Source organism: Synchytrium microbalum (genome assembly GCF_006535985.1).
Source record: "Synchytrium microbalum strain JEL517 chromosome Unknown SmJEL517_scf0039, whole genome shotgun sequence".
Taxonomy (NCBI): domain Eukaryota; kingdom Fungi; phylum Chytridiomycota; class Chytridiomycetes; order Synchytriales; family Synchytriaceae; genus Synchytrium; species Synchytrium microbalum.
In genome coordinates, this window is record NW_022158388.1 from 125,487 (window position 1) to 145,738 (window position 20,252).

Genomic DNA, 20,252 nt, shown 5'->3' on the forward strand with positions numbered 1-20,252 from the left:
ACGCTTTAAAAGCCGGTATTGATGGTAATTGAAGGTGATCGCAACAATTTCTCATCGCGTAAATCCTCGATCAAAACTTCATTTTCGTACAATCCAATCCCACTATAAATGACCGGCTTACGACGAGTGGTTGTCACGGGATTAGGGATAGTCAGTCCTCTAGGCGTAGGCACGAAATACGTATGGTCTCGATTATTAGCAGGTGACTGTGGCGTCGTATCTCTGCGCAACAAACCACATCTCGCAACAAACAAAAGCTATGATGATTTGCCTAGTCAGATAGCAGGACTCGTACCGCGTTCGTCGCAGGGTATTAAAGACGGGACATGGAGAGTAGAAGACTGGTTGACTCGTGGAGTAAGTCTGTATGCAATTCGGCAACATTTGAGATCGCTGTTTTTGACATTGGAGTTTTTAGGAGGAGAAGAAGACTGCTCCATTCATACATTACGCGATCGCTGCTTCTCAGCAGGCTTTAGAAGATGCTGGATGGAAGCCCGAGACTGATCACGAAAGGATGCAGACTGTGAGCTACGGGTTTGGATTTTTCGATTTGGTTGTCATGTCTGATGTTGGATGCGAAAATTTAGGGTGTATGCATTGGATCTGGAATCGGCTGTATAGATGAAGTGTATAATACTGCTTTGGCTTACCATGAACACGTATGTACGCTCACTTGCACGCTGAAATCCAATTGAAAGCACTCATCTTTCTTTTGTAGGGACTTCGTAAAGTTCACCCATACTTTGTGCCGAAAATATTGACAAATCTGGCTGCTGGACATGTCAGTATGCGGTTTGGTTTACAAGTACGTCTCGATTCTCAAAGTTGCAGCAAAAGACGTGACGGCCAAGACATTATAATATGAAACTGCAGGGACCAAATCACTCGTGCTCTACAGCCTGTGCTACTGGCGCACATTCAATTGGCGATGCAGCGCGATTCATACAGCATGGTGATGCTGATGTCATGTTGGCTGGTGGAACTGAAGCTAGCGTTTCACCGTTTGCGATGTCTGGCTTTTGCAGGCAAGTCTTACCAAAAAATGCACACCTCATCCAGAAACATGAAACTCAACTCCATTTCTTTACAATTCAGAGCACGATCACTATCAACAGCATTCAACGATACACCAGAACAAGCATCTCGACCATTTGATCGTGACAGAGATGGATTTGTTATCGGAGAAGGAGCTGGAGTTGTAGTTCTAGAAGAACTAGAACATGCCAAAGCACGAGGAGCGCGTGTTTATGCAGAATTGAAGGGTTATGGAGCTAGTGGTGACGCTTATCATATCACTGCACCCACCGAAGATGGGAGAGGTGCTGCCAATGCTATGCGTAGAGCTCTAGCACAAGCTGGAGTAGGAGTGCATGAAGTTGGTTATGTGAATGCTCATGCAACTTCTACAGATTTGGGTATGTAATACGTGGTTTTATCTGATGCAAAAAAAACCCTTACTTAATCCACCACCATAGGCGACTTGGCTGAAACTCGTGCCATCAAGAGCGTATTTCAAGGACCATCACTAGAGTCTGTTGCTGTATCGTCAACAAAGGGCGCTACAGGACACTTGTTGGGAGCTGCTGGTGCCGTTGAAGCTATTTTTACCATCCTGTCTATATATAATGTAAGTGTCCATCATCGCGACTCTAGAGATTTTCTTTCTAATAAAGCGTCATGCTTTAGGATGTGCTGCCTCCCAGCCTCAATCTACATCACTTGCATGACGAATTTACACTAAATTATGTCGCATTACAAGCTAGAGACCTTACATCTCAAGGCAAACGCGTGAAGGCAGCTTTGAATAACTCGTTTGGATTTGGAGGAACGAATTGTTCGTTGCTTTTTACTCATGTGTAAATAATATAAAACTCATCAAGCTGAAACCTGTCACGCCTGTCAAAACGAGTCACATCATTCAACTGTTTTGTACAGTCGTTGTCGAAATTGCAGACACGAAGAATCTCCAGATTGAACGATTGCGGCTGTCAGAATGCATATTCATCTTCAGATCCTGCTGATAGCTATAATACTGGCTGTGTTTTTCATTCCCGATATATTTGCTGGAGGCAAGAAGCAGACAGAAAACATAGACAATGCGCAAGCAGTCATATCAGAGCACCAAGGGCCTCCACCATGGATCAATGAAAATGAAACACTCTCTTGCGTCGAATATGACGAACACACGAATTTGATATGCTGTGGAGACCTTGTTTCATTCAGAACTACTGGCAAAAACGGCCTTGTGAATATCCTCTTGCCTCATACTCGTAAGCTCTAGTTTGCTAATGCCCTTGATCTCAAACTGCTGAAAGAATATTGACATCAACATGTTTTGAAACTTAGATGCCAAACAACGTATTCTTGGCTCACACGACGAGAATTCCCGCTTTACGATCTATCTATGGAATTCTACACAATATGATACTATGCAGCTGCCATGGAATACTCTTCCTTCGTGGATTTTGGACGCAATGAACAGTTACGGTTATTTTAATTTTCAGTTGCAGTCTACCGATGGGCTGTGGCTTCAGTCAACTGGACAAGTATACGCCAATTTGGGTTTTCTACTGCTGCAGATACTAATATTACCACGTTAGGTCTCGGCTGGCAAGAAGGGACCCAACTACAAAACGCCCGAGTAAGTATTTTTGACTTATTTCAAGCTCTTTTTGTCCTCACATGTTCAATCTCTTACAAACTAGAGTGCATGGAAATCAACGTGCTGGCCTTTATCCTCCTTCTGACTCGACATTTATCTGGGTTAGAACTGGTATTCATGCTGGTGGAGGGTACATCTTGAGTGAAAGTGGTACTGTGCTGTGGTCTGGGCGTCCTAAATCGGATTGGTATGTCATGATAATGATTCTGGCTTTCGACTATCGTACGCTGATATAACGTTACCGTCTTTTTTTAGGCTCTACTTTGATTCTCCAGGTATACAGCGTTTCCGACCGATCGGCGTAGGCAGCATGACGCTGAACTTTTGATGGTAGGCAATCCTACTCGTTTTCCTGGATGTGAATTACAGACTTCTTGGAAGATGAAAATCAGTGGATCTCCATTTGATAGAGTGTTGAATGTCACTGTAGGGTAAGCCCTTGACTTGGAATCATCAAGAGATATTTGATAACCAAGAATTCTTCATACCCAAAAGTACCGCAAAGGCTATTGAAAGCATGTCGACGTCTGAGATGTGGCTGAATGACAGTAAGATTGCTCAACTTGCTATTTGTTCAACTAAACGTAGCTTATTCTTCCTTTTGCATTATAGTGCTCATCACAAATCATGACACATACGCACATTTCGTCTCAAGCGAAATTTCTGGATCATTTAAACGAAAGACATCAACAATCAAAAGAACTGGTCACACACTTACAGAAGAAGTAAAACTGAGAACGAAAATCCCAGTCCTGATCTTTGAGTCTGGATATATAGCCACTAAAGAGGAACAGTCTTTTGAAGTTGCACGTGGAACTCGTGAGTTGACGAAAGAATCTTTGAAGGATGGCTTGCAAAAAAAAATCTTGCTCTTTACTAATATAATTGTTGTCGTATTTTAGATGAAAGTGATACCCAAAAACATTCCGTCAAACTTAACGTCAGAATACCGGGCAGGAGTTATGTAACTGCGTCCCTCTTTGTTACGAGAATGGAGCTACAGTTTGATGTTACATGGACTATATCTCGTCAACTTCCTCATGGCCCTGCGTATACCTATAATGTGTCTGCTGTTGTCTCTAGTGAACAGTAAGCAATACTGAGATTTAAACTCCATATAGTTTGCTCTTGCTGAGTGTTTTTTGGTCAACTACTGACAGTGTTTCTTTATAGGTCAACGAATGCTAGAGCAACTATTAGTAAGCCAACCAAGATAGACATTGTTTGACAATATAGCTGAATTTTGAAGAGGGCAGTCCAATGAGAACGGGTTTCATCTTGTTGCAGTGTTTTGTGATGACGTTGAATTTTTAATTTGGCTCAAGTTACTTCTACACACTGGATCCAAATCATGTTGAACAATGTCAGTTTGAGGCTCTTGGATTCTAGAGAACGATTGAACTCAGTGTGTAGTCAGACCAGTGGTGAAGTGTGACTTCGTTGTTCCACCTTTGCCAGACTGTTACATTTTGGTGTCTACAATCATGAATGACGTCTTTGAGTCACACGCTACCTATATTGGTTAGGTAGTTGATCCTGACCTTGTGTCATGTGTTGGATTTTAAGTCGGATAGAAGATATAAAACCAACCCATTTTTTTGCCTTTAAAACGGGAGCGATAAGGCAGCTTGGAGGCTCAGTGCAAGAGTGCCTTCATTTCTACGTGGTTGCAAGGTAGAGGTGTGCAGTGAAAGTGCAAACTGAAAATTGTGCAGTGTGTGGACAGAAAGTGTGTAGGAGTGTAGACACCAAAATCAGTTTTGATTTCCAAAACACCTTGTCACCATACATTCCAACCTTTTGGAACCCATTCAAGCACCACTTCCATATCCCGTGTATCAACCAAAAATGCCTCGAAAGCAAATACTCACCATACTCTTACTCGCCTTATGCGTCAACTCTGCCTATTGTGGGGGACATAGCGGCTTGGGAGACGTTGGTACCCCTATTACTAGTGCAGTTAAGGGACTGCTACCACATGGTGGAACTAAACACACTCCGGCCCCGAATCCCTCTCCAAAAGCAGGCGCTGACCCATCACCACCACCCCAGTCTCACGCACCAAGTGCAACTCCATCGGTACGTTTCAATTCATTTGCTTTGAGAGGTGGAAGGTGTGCAAGTTGCTTGCACTCTCATTTGCTCACTATCGTCTTGGTTTTTAGATCGAGCCATCAGTAGTGGCATCCATTGAACATAGCATAGCTCCATCGGTGAGCTGAATGTGGTTTGAATGTAGTGCTTGTTTGAAATTTATCTCATCGCCCGGGTTTGTCTTCCTTTTTCAGCCAGATGCTTCGATTCTGCCGAGCATAGCACCATCTCCCATGGAATCGATTCTGCCTAGCATAGTACCATCTCCTACTCCCTCGATTCTGCCGACCATAGATCTATCTTCTGTCGCTTCAATAGCTACTTCGGTATGAGATCAATGCAAAATATGTTCATTTTGTCATAACCAAAAAAAGCTTAGCGTACGGTTCCATATATAGGTACCACCAAGTCCAACACCATCAGCCATGCCATCTATAGCAGCCTCCATAATGCCATCTCCTGTGGTTCCGTCTCCAGTCGTCACTTCGCCAACACCAACAAGTTCTGTAGTCCCACCACCATCCACCAACAATGGCTGCTTCAACATGCCATCATCAGACTCTGTGTGCTCAGGCGACGTGATTGGTCTTCGAACCCACGACAGCATCACAGCCTCCATCGCGCAAAGCGGCACGCCGATAAGTCGTGTAGACGGCAAAACAGTATGGAACCCATACGTGTACTTCACAATCCAGCTGATTCCGAACTGCACATACGACATAAATGCTGAACCCTGGAAGTCTACTCTGCCTTCCCACGTATACTTGGCAATGGCAAACAACGGGTACTTTGGGTTCCAGTTGAGACTGGCGAATCCATATATTCGGGACTGTGATGGAAACTGGAGTATAGGTGCTTTTGATGCGAATACAACTGAGAAGGTTGCACATCCATGGGTGTATTCGACAGCAAGTGCGCAAGGTTTGGTTGCTGATTCGATTATGTATGATGTGCCATTGTAAGTAAAACCCACACAACATTTGATCCATAATCTTGAAACACCTAACCAAACATTTGGATTATCTTGAGGATTGACGCGAATAGAGCTGGTGATCAACCAGACAGCAGAGACTCCAACTTTGTATATGTGCCGCGAGTAGGAGGTGGTGGATACATACTCAGAGAAAAGGATGGGTTGGTGATGTTATCGCCCAACGATTTCAGAAATTATATCATACTCTCAAGTGCTGAAACGCCGTACTATCCTGGGTGTGAAGGTGAGAGATAGCTTGCAGACTTGTGTGTTTCTCTCGTTCAAAGTACTCATCCAAAAACAACTTGTGTACCTAGACGACATCACATGGTACATAGATCATCAACATGCATAGACCTTCATATTCATCATTAGTAGTAGTAACCAGTTCAATTATTGGCTCAGACTTTTGTTTTATTAAGTTTACGACGATATATACCACTACTATACAAGAGATGCCTGTTGTGTTTTGCATATTTTACAACCCTAAAATAGAAATATATGCATATCTGAGATAAACTTTAGGATATATATAGATAAGAGTTGGTTACTGGTTTGCCTTTCCCGTATGTTCAAGCAGTTGTCTCAGCCTGCGAGGCATTGCTTTTCGACTCAACCACCACATTATTACTACTACCACCGTCATTCACAACTACTACCGGTGCAGCAGCAGCATTACTGTTACTATTACTACTAGTATTAACAAACTGTGATGGCAAGTACCCCGAAGATAAAAAGTATGAAAAGGCAGCAGCTAGATCCGCTTGATTGGTTACTGCTGGAAGACCACCGAATGGATTGATTGGAAGAGTATTATTAGCTGCTCCTGGTCTTAAATTGTTTGGTTTGGGGCCCCCATTCATTTGCATGGCATTATTACTGTTACTATTGTTATTTATCGCATAATCCATGGCCGAAGGCTCAAGTTGTTCCCCTCGGATATACGTATTCATGAGTTCAGACACGTCGTCATGGTGATTCGAGTTATGCATATAAGGATGTCCATTAGACTGTGGTGGTGGATATGCTCGTGGATTGAATGGACCATTAAATCCAAAAGGGTGTAGTAGAGGCGGCGGAGGAGCTGGTGGTTGGCCAAGCAAGACACCCGGCAAGAGTTTTTGTGGAGATTCAAGTTTGGGTCCTGGCAACTTCCATACCTGTGAGCTAGCGAATGAAGTTGCTATATTTGTTGGTTTGATGGGTATTATGGGGTTTGGATTGGTTGGATGATTCATGGTTTCAGCTGCTGGTGCGATGTCATCGGTTCTTAGTGCTGTTGTGGTATTATTAATAGCAGATGCGGTATTAGACGAGACAGCAACATTATTAGGATTACCATTGTCGGGCTTGGTATCTTCTACTGTATCGTCGGATAACGGGACACCAGATAAGGTTGGAGTTGCCTGCTGACTGGTTGTCGTACTGGTTGGCAACGATATACTACTGATACTACTGCTACTAGCATGTACATGACTACTATGTCTATCAAGGTTTGTTGAGCCTGGACTCTTGAGATGATTACTACCGTTATGAGTGAGTACCGAGTCCCAGTCATCATCAGGGTGCAATGCGTTGTGAGCTAGTTTACTTGATTCCAGCCTATCCAGTTCACCTCTCATATCCGATACGGTTCTCTGCCTGCTCCTTCTTCTGACTTCGGCACTCAAGGTGTCTGGATTCAAATAGTGTTTTCGGAATGACTTTCGAATGTCTTCTGATCGCTGAAACATGACTTGGACTTGTGGGAATGTCATCTTGTCGAATCCATTATGCACTCGATAATGAGCTAGTTCCAATCTCCGTCTGAGTCGTTCTACCGTCTAGTCATCATTTTCGTGAGGGAAAGAGGGTAAGGAAATGTTTTTCATGTTGAGGAAGAAAGCAGGTACAGTTGCGATAGATCTTGACACTTCTGCGGCTGAGCATACCTGTACTGGGCTTGATTGCTTCCTTCGGCGCTTGTTCTGGGCAGTATGAGCTTCCATTTTCTGGGAGCAAAGTGTCGTTCTTGGTTTGAAAATAAATAAGAAAATGCTGCAATAAGAGACTACAGAGGATCAAATTATATGCTTTGACGGAGGCACTACTGACTCAATCCAACTCAAATATGCGAAGAATTCTCCCTTTGCATGAATCGACCTGTCATCAGCCGTCAAATGTTTTAATTTCTTTGTTTGTGCAAACGGAGTTGATGACCAGTTGCGCCCGCCCGGAAAAACCAACAACCAAAACATCAATGCAAAAACACATAATAAACTATGTGAGGATCTATTGTCTATACTCTAAATGGCTGTACATATGGCGTTATTACTCAAGCTGTCAAAACTTTCCGAACTCTGTCACAGTCTAATTCTTGAATAGAATGTTTCCAACCCGTTTTTGGAATAAATATACCCTTACTAGATATAGGCGACCAATGGCACTCATGTAACGAGCCCATATCCCCCAAAACCTGAAATCGAAATACAATGGTGAAACAAATGTGCGTGTCAGTGACAACGATGCCATTTCGTCCTCATAGAGTGCTCTTGAGGTATATGTGCCCATGACTGCTACCATCCTGACCATGTGGTCCTGGTCCTTGCCAGCGAGTCCTAAACTTTCGTCAACACTTCGCAGCAAATCTGCCGTCTTCAAAAGCAGAAGAAGTTCACGTGGAACTTGTGCAAGAATTTCAGCTATAGCAGTGAAGAATGGGCCTATCCAACAATGGAGATCAGGATACTGGCAGGCCGCAGGTGGGCCGAATACGCATAGTCACAATTGCAAGAAGAAATCTCACCTTGAACTGCCTTGCTCCTAATCACACCCATTTCATCGGCCGTTCTCAGCTTACTCATGCCGCCTTCGGACGACAAGGCTTCCCAACTACGCCCAGTCAACATGCTAGCGAAAAGACGATGGCGATCGATACCATCTTGGCGTCCTCGCAATCTCAAATCACTCATAAAGAGCTCATGAGATGCGTCTGCAATGCCTCGTTCGTCAGATCGAATCAGAGCATCCCACAGTCTATAACAATAAGGAAAGACATCTCGTTACTCTGGGAAGCCTCGAGCAAAAAACTTGTAGCGTACCTTGCATAAGCCAGCCTAAACGAACGCTCAAGTGTTCGATATAAACCATGATCGAGGAGCACCAATTCAAAATTGTATGGATTTATATGAGGCCTGTTGAATACATGACTCCAAAATCTTGTCCAGATCGATGGTTTGGGACGACTCCTGATAAAGACGTTGGCCGTATGTGGGTCACAGTGTACAAATCCTAGAATTGTGCTGAAAGGTTAGGGAATGGAAGGGCGAGATGATAGTAGAATCGTACCATGTAGAAAGATCATCTCAGAAAAGATTTTATTCAGCTCTGTTGACACTGCCCGGGTATTGATGTCGTGCTTCTTTATGTAAGACACCTCATCGACGTTGGCGCCATCGATATCTATGATAAGAGCGTCAGATTAAAGATTAACCGAAGATTCACAGAGAATTGGATTGAGACATCAACAAACCATCACGTACATTCCATAATCAAAATACGTCGGCGAGCATCATAGACCTTTGGAATTTGCAAGACAGCATGATCTTTAAAGTTGCTGCGTACTTTTTCAGCATTTTTGGCTTCACAGCGGAAATCAAGTTCTAACGGCAACGACTCTCTAAGTTCATCAGCCAACCAGCCAAATTCAAAGTCGGGAAACACGCGCTTGATGAATCTGACCATCAGAGTCACGGTTTGGGTATCGACTTTAACGTGCTCATCTAGCACCGGATGCTGGATCTTAACGGCCACGACTTGACCAGTCTTTAGCACAGCTTTGTGGACTTGTGCTATAGAAGCGACTCCAATAGGTTTCGGATCAAAGCTGGCAAACATTTCGCTGATGGTATTTCCAGCATCTGTTTGGAAGAGCTTTTCGATTTCAGATAGTGGTGTTTCTTGGCATTTATCCCACAAAGGTCTTAACGTCGACGTGTACTCAATGGGAAGCAAGTACACCATTGCAGCAATGTGCTAAAGGAGCACAAGGAGAAGGCATCAGAAAGGATGATCGATGAAAATGGAAGAAGAACCCAATGAAAGACGCGTACCTGGCCCAATTTCACAAAGATTCCACCATTAGTTCTACACAGCTCCAGTAACTTTTCAGCTGAACGCTGATGAGCTTCAGATTTGCGTTTGTCGTATTCCTGAGGACCAATCTTTTCAGGACCTGCCATGTAGTGTAAGTTTCTCCTTGTGATGTATACGTCTCAAAACGGGCAAATTCCAAACCACACGTCGACAGACGCATACCTTCAGACAATGAAGTCTTGTAGTCAAATGCGATGGAGCCCACGCAATATGCCGATCTAGCGGTCCTCCGCGTCGCGAGCGAGAATTGTGGTTCGTTGAACGAATATATTCCCAAAATACCAGCTCCAGCAATGAAAACTCCAGATTTCAACCTAGATGACTTGGTAGCAGTTGATCCAGAGGAAGAGAATCGTTGCCGCTGACTGCCTCTCCATGGGATCCTCCTTCCAACCGATTGAATAAATAACTTCATTGTTGAAAGTACTGTCACAACTTGAGAAAATTTTAAAACATCTAGAAACTGGAGGAAGTTCAGATCGTTTGGATGAGCGTCAAATTTGAAGGCTTACAGCGCGTTTCGTCTCTTTTTGATCAAAATCCGCAAGCTCCTTTGAAGCGTCCGTAAGTCTACAGCAGCCATCTATTTTGGAACAAACCTTTAGAACTGTAAAACACACCGTTCGCTTTAGGAAAGTTACAGGAGGCCGAAGGATATTCACAAGCTTCGTATCGTCTGGTTGCCTAAAATGCGTAAGCTACACGTTCCCCGAACTGTTTTGAGCCCTTTGCATATGCAAACCACCGAAACTTTATTGATAACCAAATGTCGTAGCCGGAGCTGCTCCTATGCCAAGGCCTATAGTTGCTAGCTCGCCTGCATCGGATTCAGCACAAGGATTGCCTTTGCCCGTCTCAGCGCAGGCTGGAACTACATCATGGCTGCCCACATTGCCTGAATCATTGCGCAAAGCTATGCCTGAACGTTTACCTACTCTGTCCGAGGTGTCGACATCTATAAGCTCAAGTGCAGGTTCACTTGCTACTACTGTCAGAGGAGCTATGCCACAACAAATCCCCACTATGGCGGAAATGCAATCCACTCTGTATAAAAGTAGCCAGGACTTTGTTACGATGATCAGGACTCCCATAGCCGCAGGGCCCTCTTCGGCTAATGGTAAGCATGGTGGTTCCAGGAGACAATTCCAAACTTCGTATCTAACGTTGTCTGTTTAGCTAAAACTGTCCCACCACCCGCAAGACCTCTTGCCCCTCCTCCATCAGCAAGCACTTATGTTACCCCTGTGGGTGCAGGGCCAACTCCTACTGACTATGACATCAAGGTATGAACAATGTAGCGGGTGTTTTTCGCAAATGACAGTAGCTGATTCCAGGTTTTGTTGTCAACCTAGTCGCAGCCTCAAGGAAGTAGAGCAGGAGGACCACCAGCCATCATCCCCGTTGCGCCATCCGGCATGAGCCAAGACGATTATAAGATTTGGGAAGCTCAAAACGCAGCACCACAGCCCGTACAGAATCCAACACTCGATTATCTGAAAGTAACACCAGGACCAGCCAGACCTAAAGAGGAATTATATTCTCGACCTTCCTCAAACCGCGCTGGTCCACCTCCACCTCCAGTAGTATCTTCTGACCGTCCAAACGACATCTTGAGAATGGAACCGATCGAGTCTATTGCTTCAAGCTCGAAATCACAAATATCAGTCGCATCTAGTAGCTCAAACCCTCTTCCTACAGGAGGCTAGGTAAATAATATCAACTTTATAATATTGTAGGCACAATTTAGAAGAATCTTAGAGTCCCATAGCAATTTTTCAAAGCCAGTGAGAACTTTACGAACGAAAAGGTGTTTGCTGTTGACTTAATAGAAGCTACGGCATGTTATTTAGCATTAACTCTGTTCCAAGTGTTCACTGCGCGTCAGTACCGATGTGTGTCGGTCAACTCTATGTTTCTTGCGCTCCACCTTCAGCGAAACCCACCTCCGTATTTTACATTGGTTCTGAAGACGCACTCAGTCCGAGCATGTCCGGATATGCATCGCAAGGCTATAGCAGTGGACCGAAGAGAGATCCAGCAACGGGATTGCCAATCTATGTTTTACCTAGAAAAAGCAGTTTAAACTGGAGTGGCGAAGAGGCAGATTCCCAACGATACGGAGCTCAGTCCAGACGAGCAACTTTGAGCGCTGCTGATGAAGCTCGTAATCGGTACGAAAACCATTTATTCGTTCAAGCTGTCCAGCGTAACATTTGATGGAAGCTCATGCACAAAACTTATCTTAGAGCTAGAAAAGCTGCTGGTTTACCAGAATCTCGCGGTGCAACTTCACCGAAAGAAGCTACGATAGTGGGAACTATTCTATCCACTCTTGGTGTAGACGATGAATCCAAACCTGAAGCATGGCTCGAACGTGTAGCTCAAGAGAAGAAGAAGGAGGAACGTAGGCGTAAAGAAGAAAACGAGTGGAGATCTAATGAACGTTCCAATGACCGTAGCAGTGATCGATGGAGTGAACGAAACGTTCCATCTACGTCGTCAACCGTACCCCGATACAACAACACACCTCGAGTAAACACTGGTTACGTTCCAAGCAACGAAGGATCTGATCCCGATAGTAGGCACCATACTCCATCATCACAATCTCCTACGTCATCGTCGCCGCACTCCCCGATGTCTCATCCGCCGCCACCACCACCACCACAAACAATGCCAATGCTTCAGTCGATACAAGGCCCACCATCATACGGAAACTCAAAGAACGCTAAATATACCAAAGCAGAAGAAGCCCGAAACAGAGCTAGAAAGGCAGCCGGTCTGCCTGAACTTCCACCATCCGGCGCCCCTCCACCATCAAATCCAATCTTGTCGTCGCTCGCAAATCTCGGCATCCCAGTACCCAAACTAGACAAGAAACCCGAGCGATGGCTTGAGAAAATAGACAAGCAACGTAAACGTGAAGAAGCTATTGCCATCATATCGGGCACAGAAGACAAATACAAGGAAGAACAACAACGTAAAGTGCCTGAATATATTAGAATGAGGAATTCGCAGATGGGATATCCTACTGCGGGTAATTTTAGAGAACGGCCTATGAATTGGGATGATTATGATACTCAGTCGCAGCATGGGTCTTCCTCTACTCGAGCAGAATATGGATATAGTATGGACAGGTCATCTGAAAGGACATTTAACGATGAGCCTCGAGATTCCAGATACAATAGAGATCATAATAACTCTAGAGACTCGAGATACAATGATGATTCCAGGAACTCCAACAGGAACTCGAGTTATAATGATAATTTTGGGAACTCGAGATATAATGATGAAGCCAGGAGCTCGAGATATAATGATGACTCCAAGAACATATACAATGAAGAGTCGAAGAATACGTATAACGATGATCGGCAGAACACATATGATGAGGAGTCGAAAGTGTCACGGTCTAGATATGAAGAGAGGAATAACGGGGATCGAGAGTCAAGATACAATGACAGCGAACGATACAATGGCCAGTCTAGGAATTCTGACAGATACGACAATGACTATCGAAACTCGGATAGTAGAAGGAATGAAGATCGATACAGCAATAATGACAACGAACCTCGCTATAGTAGAAACTCGGATAGAAGGAACGAGCCTTCTACTTCGTCCACCAGGAATGAAGATCGATACAATAGTGAAAACGAACCTCGTTACAATACCGAGGCAAGACGATACAATGATAGGAAACCTGATATAAGACAAGATGACGAGCCGGCATATGATCGAGAATACTATGGTACTCGACAATATGATCATCGACGATATGACGATTCGGACAGTAAACCGGTGTCTCCCTCACATGAGTATGAGAGGGAGAGAGATTCTCGTCGCCGAGATTCTCATAGCAGTCCTCCACCAACGCCGAAATCTCAGTATGTGGAGAAGGAGAAGAGGGAGACTCAACAGATGAAGGACGAGTTGGTAGAGAAGAGAAACTCTCAACCTCAGCAAAGGAAGGACGAATACGTTGAGAAGAGAAACTCTCAACCTCAGCGGACAGAAGAATTTGTAGAGAAGAGAAACTCCTTGCCCAAACAGCCGAGGGACGAGTATGTGGAGAAGAGAAACTCGCAACCTCGACAACCAAAGGAGGAGTATGTTGAGAAGCGAAACTCTCAACGTCAGCAGTCAACGGAGGAATATGTAGAGAAGGGAAACTCTCAAGCACAGCCGAAAGCTGAACATGAGACGAAAAGAGATTACCGTATTAGCACGACACCTGAGAACAGACGTGAGTCTCGGGACTCAGCCAATAATAATCACGGCAACAAAAATGATATCAAACTTGATGCTAGACCAGAATCAATCAGATCGGCATCTCAACGTGATTCATACCCCAACAACAGTAATAATGATATCAAGCGTGAATCTATAAAGTCTGCTTCTAAACGTGAGTCATACCCAACACCAATGGCATCACCCAAACAAGTTACACCTGAGCCGGAACATTACAAGGATGAAGACTTGTATGATGAGCATGAAGTTGAAGAAGAACATAGTGTTGCCAAGCCCTCTGAATCAACTCCAGTGCAAAACGCTGAGGACAATGAACGGCCCAGATCAGTATCATCTGTAGAATCATTTTATTCTCTAGCAGCGGAATCTAATGGCTCAGAACCAACAGAGGTTGTTGAACAGCATGTCGTATCTGAACCATCCCGCAATTATGACGCCCAGGATTTTATACGAGAGTCTCAATACTCTACCCATAGTAAAGAATACCAGCTGGATCACCGCCGTCGTGACTCCTATGAAGACCGAGAGCCAGATCAAGATAGGAACTACGGCGCTACCAGAGCCGTTTCGCCATCCTCTTCTGTTCGCGCCGAGCAGTCACAATATGGTAGTAATGCCACCAAGGTGTGGTTTGTGAAGCCTCAAGAGCTTCCGTATCTAGTCGGTGAGGCCACGATTGGTGAGAATCTACTTGGCAAAGGCCCTAAACCGAAGATATTGGTCGACGAAAACGGCGTAAAGTGGCCAGGGGTGATTGAGCCTCCCCTTGGAGTGAATGGACCTGGACCAAAGTCGAGTAAGCCGATTACATTGAGCTAGTGGTTGAAGATCCACGTAATAAATCTAACGTACTTTTTCCTTAGCGCGATTCCATATGGACCTTGATCTTTAAACCACGTTTTTTGGTGAAATGCATTGTAGATTATGACGTAAAGTAGAATACATTAAAGTATACATTAAATCATAAATCAACAAAACGTTCGTGATGTACTTTGAAACTCAGCCTCCTTCACACTTTTGCGATCAAAACGACAACAGAGTTATGATAGGTATGATAGAGTAGACGCATTACATACAATACAGGAGATATCGTCATGAGTGGAGGCGCAACAGCCATAATAGCGTACTGCATCGCATCAATACTGTTAACAGTAACAAACAAGTTGGTACTTTCAGGATACTCGTTTCGTATGAACTTTTTGTTGCTAGCTTGCCAAGTACGTACATAATTTTCATTTGTTTCCATTGAAATACTTGATAGTCAATGTATGCCTCAAACTAACTGCCTCTTATCATAGTCATTCGCATGTGTTCTATTCCTTCAAATATTCTCGTCACTAAACTGGCTCTCATACCGGAAATTCAAATTACATGACGCAAAACGTTGGTTTCCCGTATCGCTAGGATTGGTAGCAATGATATGGACAGGCTCGAAAGCAATGCAGTATTTATCGATACCCGTTTTCACGATATTCAAGAATCTGACTATTGTGATGATTGCGTATGGGGAATTGTGGTTTTTCGGTGGATCGCCCGTGTCTCCGTTGATGCTGATATCGTTTACGTTGATGGTGTTGAGTTCGGCTGTTGCTGGTGAGTGAGGTTGCCAGGTCATGAAAAGCTACCATAGTAATGTATCTTTTCTTGCGCGTGGACGTCTGCATGCAATAAGAATACTAACGTATTGCATTTTAACGTGTGGTAGGATGGGCAGACATATCAGCTGGAAATATATTCAAAGTTGGTGCTGCAGAAGTTAGCCCTGCTGTTTCATATGGCTGGATGTTTCTGAATTGTGGCACGACTGCATACTATACACTCTACATTCGTGGTCAAATCAAAGAAATTGGATTTAAGGACTACGATACCGTCTATTACAACAAGTAAATCTTCGTGGTGTTTGGATTTGCATGGAAAGCCGTCCAGCGTTTTTTGTTGACCAACCTTCTATAGTCTATTATCTGGAATCGTGCTGTCTGCCCTATCAGTCCTAACAGAAATACCCGAAGGAGTACGGACATGGAACAAATATCTAGGGCCAAGTGCTACAGAGGATGATTCTTCAGCGTTTAATGGACTGGTGATGGGTATCATCTTCTCTAGCGTGCTTAGTTTTGGGATATCGTATACCACTAGTTGGTGTTTACGTGTAACGAGCTCGACTACTTACAGGTTTGTTGAGAGCGCGAAAGTGCAGCTGTGCTGAATTGACTGTATACTCAAACAGCATCGTGAATTTAGTATGGCTGGAGCTCTCAATAAGCTGCCTATAGCGGTAGCCGGGATGATGTTCTTTTCAGATCCTGTTACTCTGGGGAGTGTTACTGGTGTCGTGATTGGTAATGTTGGCGTTTGGGCTTTTTTTGTTGCATGTACTTGCCTAACATCGTGTTTTCCTCCATGCAGCATTTGCAGGTGGAATCATGTATTCACATGCAAAGAACATGGAACACAAGAAACCTATTGCACTCTTGCCTTCACCGGTGAGTCTGCCGGAGGAAAAGCAGCACATGATGAGAGATTAGATAAGGGACATTTTTGCAACTGTAAATTTATATTAAGATGTGGCATGAGTATTCATATAGCATTAGATTTATGTTTGGATCCGTGCCCTGTGGTTTTGGTTAAAAACTGTTGAGATCGATTACACCAGGTTGTTTTGCAGGAGGAAGTCCTATGAAGGCGATACACAGATCGAAACTTTTATATCTTTACTTACATGCACATCGTAAGGGCGTCGATTGTTTTGCTTCCAGCCATGTGTTGCACTTTGATCAATCGATGATTTACTTTTCAATCAAATAGGATCTGTCAGGCGGATAGTTACGAACTCGAAGGCCTCAGTACCGGTTTCAATACCAGCTGTCTTCCCCTCATCGAATCGAGGTGACAAAGCTGTGAAATCCGACACATCAACAAACCAAAACCAAGATGGCAACTATGATAAAGAGGGGCAACCCACCATAGTAGATGGCACTTACTCTGAGAACGCTAGATTTAGGAAATCGAAACCGTTAGAAGATCGTGAATACAGCACATCCGACATCAATGTTGGAATCTTAAACCAGCTGTATGGGCATCTCGTAAAAGTAGTCTCATTCGCAAACGCATTTCGAAGCTCAAACTTTGAGAAAGTGGCCGTGAAGCCTGGTGAAATCGACATGCCAAAAGAGAACGCTAACGAGACGCCCACGACTGGTGCAACACTTGACAACCTACGTCGGTTTTTGGTACAACATGCTCAGCGTGAGCGCCCTACAGCCCGTCTAAACCCAACAACGTCAGTGGTGCCTTTAGTGAATCGTACGTTTTTGTCGCACGATACAGGGCCGGGAACGCATTCGCAACGGGTCAAGAGGAGTGGTGTGGTTAGAGCTGCACATGCGAAGGAGGACGCTCAATTATATAAACAACCGTTGAGTGTGCTTTGGGAGTCGTTTATGGGATCTGGTGGTGGTAATAGTATGAGTGGATTTAATTCGTTGGTTGAAGAGCGCATACAAGCTGCTAGACGAGAGGGGCTGTTTGATAATCTGAAGGTTAGAAACAGCTTGTTGGCAACGGAATCCACGCGCATTTCACCTTTCAACTCATAGGGTCGCGGACAGCCGCTGAAGGAGGAGGATGAACGTCTCGGTACGTCTCTTTAAGGCTTGCCTGCCTTTTTTGTGTCTTTGAAAATGCCTGCATCAGAACCATTAAGAACAGCCAGCCGTAGAAAACTTTAGCTACCTAAGACAACAGCTGAACTTTTTTTGGTAGGCAACCCATATCTCGACGCAACGACATTCTTCCTGAACCGTATGGTAAAAAATCAAGGCCATCTCCCACCTTGGATAGAAATGGGAAAAGACATTGACTCCAACATACTGAAATCACGACACGAACTACTTACAATGAGACGCGAATGGTTGAGCAAACATTCTCCCTTCCAACCTCCTAAAGCATCGCCATTCCAAACTGTCAATAATCCCGTCGTATGGCCTTTCATCAAAGGCCAGAGCTCAACACCTCCTGTTACCCACACATCTCAAGCGCTGAAGGAGTGGGAAACGAGAGCGCTGAGTTGGGCTACTGTCAGGTGTCAGGAGACGAATGGGATGATTAGGAAATTTAATATTGAGGCTCCGAGAGGTATGTTCTGATACAACAACTCCGTCTTTTTGTCAATGCTGACGGGCTCGTATCAAGGTATTCCGCAACGGTTTATGCTGAATCCTGCTAATGAGGTTAAACGAGCTGAGAAGGCTGCTGAAGCGGCTGTGAAGAAGGAGTATGACGAAAAGGTGGCCGAAAGCGAGATTCGGGAACGAACGATGGTTGTTGGTGGTGCTCAATAGAATTCTGGCGCTGTAGTAGATACCTTTACACCTGTTTCATATCTTTTTAAAAATCTCAAAGGGCAATAGTGTCTTCAATATATAACTGTTTCTTGACACGCACTTTTCAACATGTTCGCATTGATACAATTGTGTAGTGTTTGTTCAAAAGATTGCAGCTTTTTACAAGAGATATCTTAATTTACATGTTATTGTTTGTTTGGATGTTTGTTGTCAATTATTTACGTTGCCTGTACATTAGTTTTACGTTTATTACTACCACCATAGGAATCCGTCGTAATAGACAATTGTCTCTTTTCGGCAGACGACTTGTTGCTCGATAATTTCAATACATGTTTCTTCGGCTGATCATTAGCAGCTGCAACCAGTTTCCTGCGTATATCCTCAATGGGTATTTGCTGTATACTATTACCACCATTAGGTATTGCTGTTGTTTTTCCAACATTCTCAAAGATATCAGACGATGACGATGCCCTAGACGCCGAGTATGGTTCGGCAGCTCTTGCAAATCCCTCGTCTTCTGATGGCAATACAAGTGGGATTCGGGCTGGAGGCATGGGCGATGACGGTGGTGCTGATGTGGCTAGTTTTATAGTTGTGGATGGTTTACGAATGTTTGGTGTTTGGTCGTATATGTTGTATGGTGTGGGTGATGCTGATAGACCAAATACGCTGCTGCTGGCATCGTTCGTACTATTATTCACATGAAACGGTGTTTGGTCTCCTGCTTGTCCAAATGCACTACTAGATGAGGATGCAAATCCGTGTGGCCTTGATGGGGTAATTGGATGTTGTCCTACTATAGATGGCATGCTCGTTGTAGATGGCATACTCCATGTAGCACTTGTTGTCGTTCCGTTCAAAAGTTGAGTAGATCCCAGCGATACAGATGGTGATTGAGGTAAAATTGATGAAGCAGATACACCAACCGAGAATCCGCCTCGAAGTACACCATCCAATGACGACAAGCTGCTGCTAAATCCACTTGCACCATATGCATTACCACTATTTACATACGACCCTGAAGCTCCTGAACCACTAAAAGCAGACCAAGGAGCTGGCGTTGGCGGTGATTGCAATGATTTTTGAAGTTCTTCAGCTTGGGTCAATATATGGATTCCTTCAGCAGTGTTTGTAGGAAGGGAATGCGATTCGAGGCTTATTATAGGTCTGGAGTGTGATATAATGTGAAGTGGTGGTCGAGATATCGATTCTTTGAGTATATTTGACAAGTGGTTGGATACGTCGTTGTGATGAAGTGGTTTGGATGGTGGTGGCCGACCTATTGGCTTGTGAGTTGGACTTTTCTGCAAAAATTGGGGGAAGAAAGATGTAAGTTTAGACGCCTATAAAGGCATTAAACATATCACGGAGCATTGATTAAGGAGCAGACGAGAAAAAACCCCCCAAGCAGGTCCGCCATGTGATTGTCCGACTTATGATTTCTGCCTTCCCTCTAACTGCCTTCCCTCTAAATGACGACAGATGTATACGTCTTACTACTTACTGATGAAGACGACTTCAATCTCCTTCCAGTATATGATAAAGGTACATGGGGAGGCAGTACCTCAGTTGTCGATGTTGATGTGCTTCCATTACGAGGTTGTTCTAGATCCCTGACTGCCTGAAGTCCCTTGAATGTAACATTATGAGGCTTTGAGGGTGAGTTTGGTCTCCTTCTGGCCGACTTGAGTGGTTCTGGATGTGCAGCAGTACCCTTCATTCGGGTTTGTTGTTGTGGTATGTTTGGCAGTTCTACGTCAGGAGAGGCCTGATGCCCACTTTTTAGATGTGAGAATAGCCA

The 20,252-nt window shown here is 44.2% G+C and overlaps 4 protein-coding genes across 4 annotated transcripts; 2 read left to right on the top strand and 2 right to left on the bottom strand.

The window, feature by feature from the left end:
* Positions 1-108: 108 nt before the first annotated feature.
* On the top strand, positions 109-3,893 carry SmJEL517_g04967 (uncharacterized protein; the record flags this gene model as incomplete). The annotated part of the gene is made up of 18 exons (XM_031170895.1): positions 109-357; positions 419-526; positions 591-662; positions 722-808; positions 877-1,004; positions 1,099-1,418; positions 1,479-1,630; positions 1,690-1,837; positions 2,028-2,273; positions 2,350-2,549; positions 2,604-2,644; positions 2,709-2,852; positions 2,921-2,940; positions 3,000-3,096; positions 3,161-3,213; positions 3,278-3,484; positions 3,568-3,754; positions 3,839-3,893. 18 exons carry the CDS (start codon positions 109-111, stop codon positions 3,891-3,893), a joined length of 2,514 nt encoding a protein of 837 aa, XP_031023141.1.
* A 2,411-nt stretch (positions 3,894-6,304) lies between these two features.
* Positions 6,305-7,720, bottom strand: SmJEL517_g04968 (uncharacterized protein; the record flags this gene model as incomplete). Its single annotated transcript, XM_031170896.1, has 2 exons — positions 6,305-7,555; positions 7,664-7,720. The coding sequence occupies 2 exons, from the start codon at positions 7,718-7,720 to the stop codon at positions 6,305-6,307; spliced, it is 1,308 nt and encodes a 435-aa protein (XP_031023146.1).
* Positions 7,721-8,081: 361 nt separating this feature from the next.
* On the bottom strand, positions 8,082-10,281 carry SmJEL517_g04969 (uncharacterized protein; the record flags this gene model as incomplete). The annotated part of the gene is made up of 7 exons (XM_031170897.1): positions 8,082-8,434; positions 8,518-8,747; positions 8,813-9,002; positions 9,060-9,173; positions 9,254-9,746; positions 9,824-9,945; positions 10,029-10,281. 7 exons carry the CDS (start codon positions 10,279-10,281, stop codon positions 8,082-8,084), a joined length of 1,755 nt encoding a protein of 584 aa, XP_031023147.1.
* A 1,571-nt stretch (positions 10,282-11,852) lies between these two features.
* Positions 11,853-18,448, top strand: SmJEL517_g04970 (uncharacterized protein; the record flags this gene model as incomplete). Its single annotated transcript, XM_031170898.1, has 11 exons — positions 11,853-12,037; positions 12,113-14,904; positions 15,192-15,325; positions 15,407-15,701; positions 15,814-15,991; positions 16,062-16,280; positions 16,350-16,447; positions 16,914-17,647; positions 17,705-17,744; positions 17,871-18,242; positions 18,300-18,448. The coding sequence occupies 11 exons, from the start codon at positions 11,853-11,855 to the stop codon at positions 18,446-18,448; spliced, it is 5,196 nt and encodes a 1,731-aa protein (XP_031023115.1).
* Positions 18,449-20,252: the final 1,804 nt, after the last annotated feature.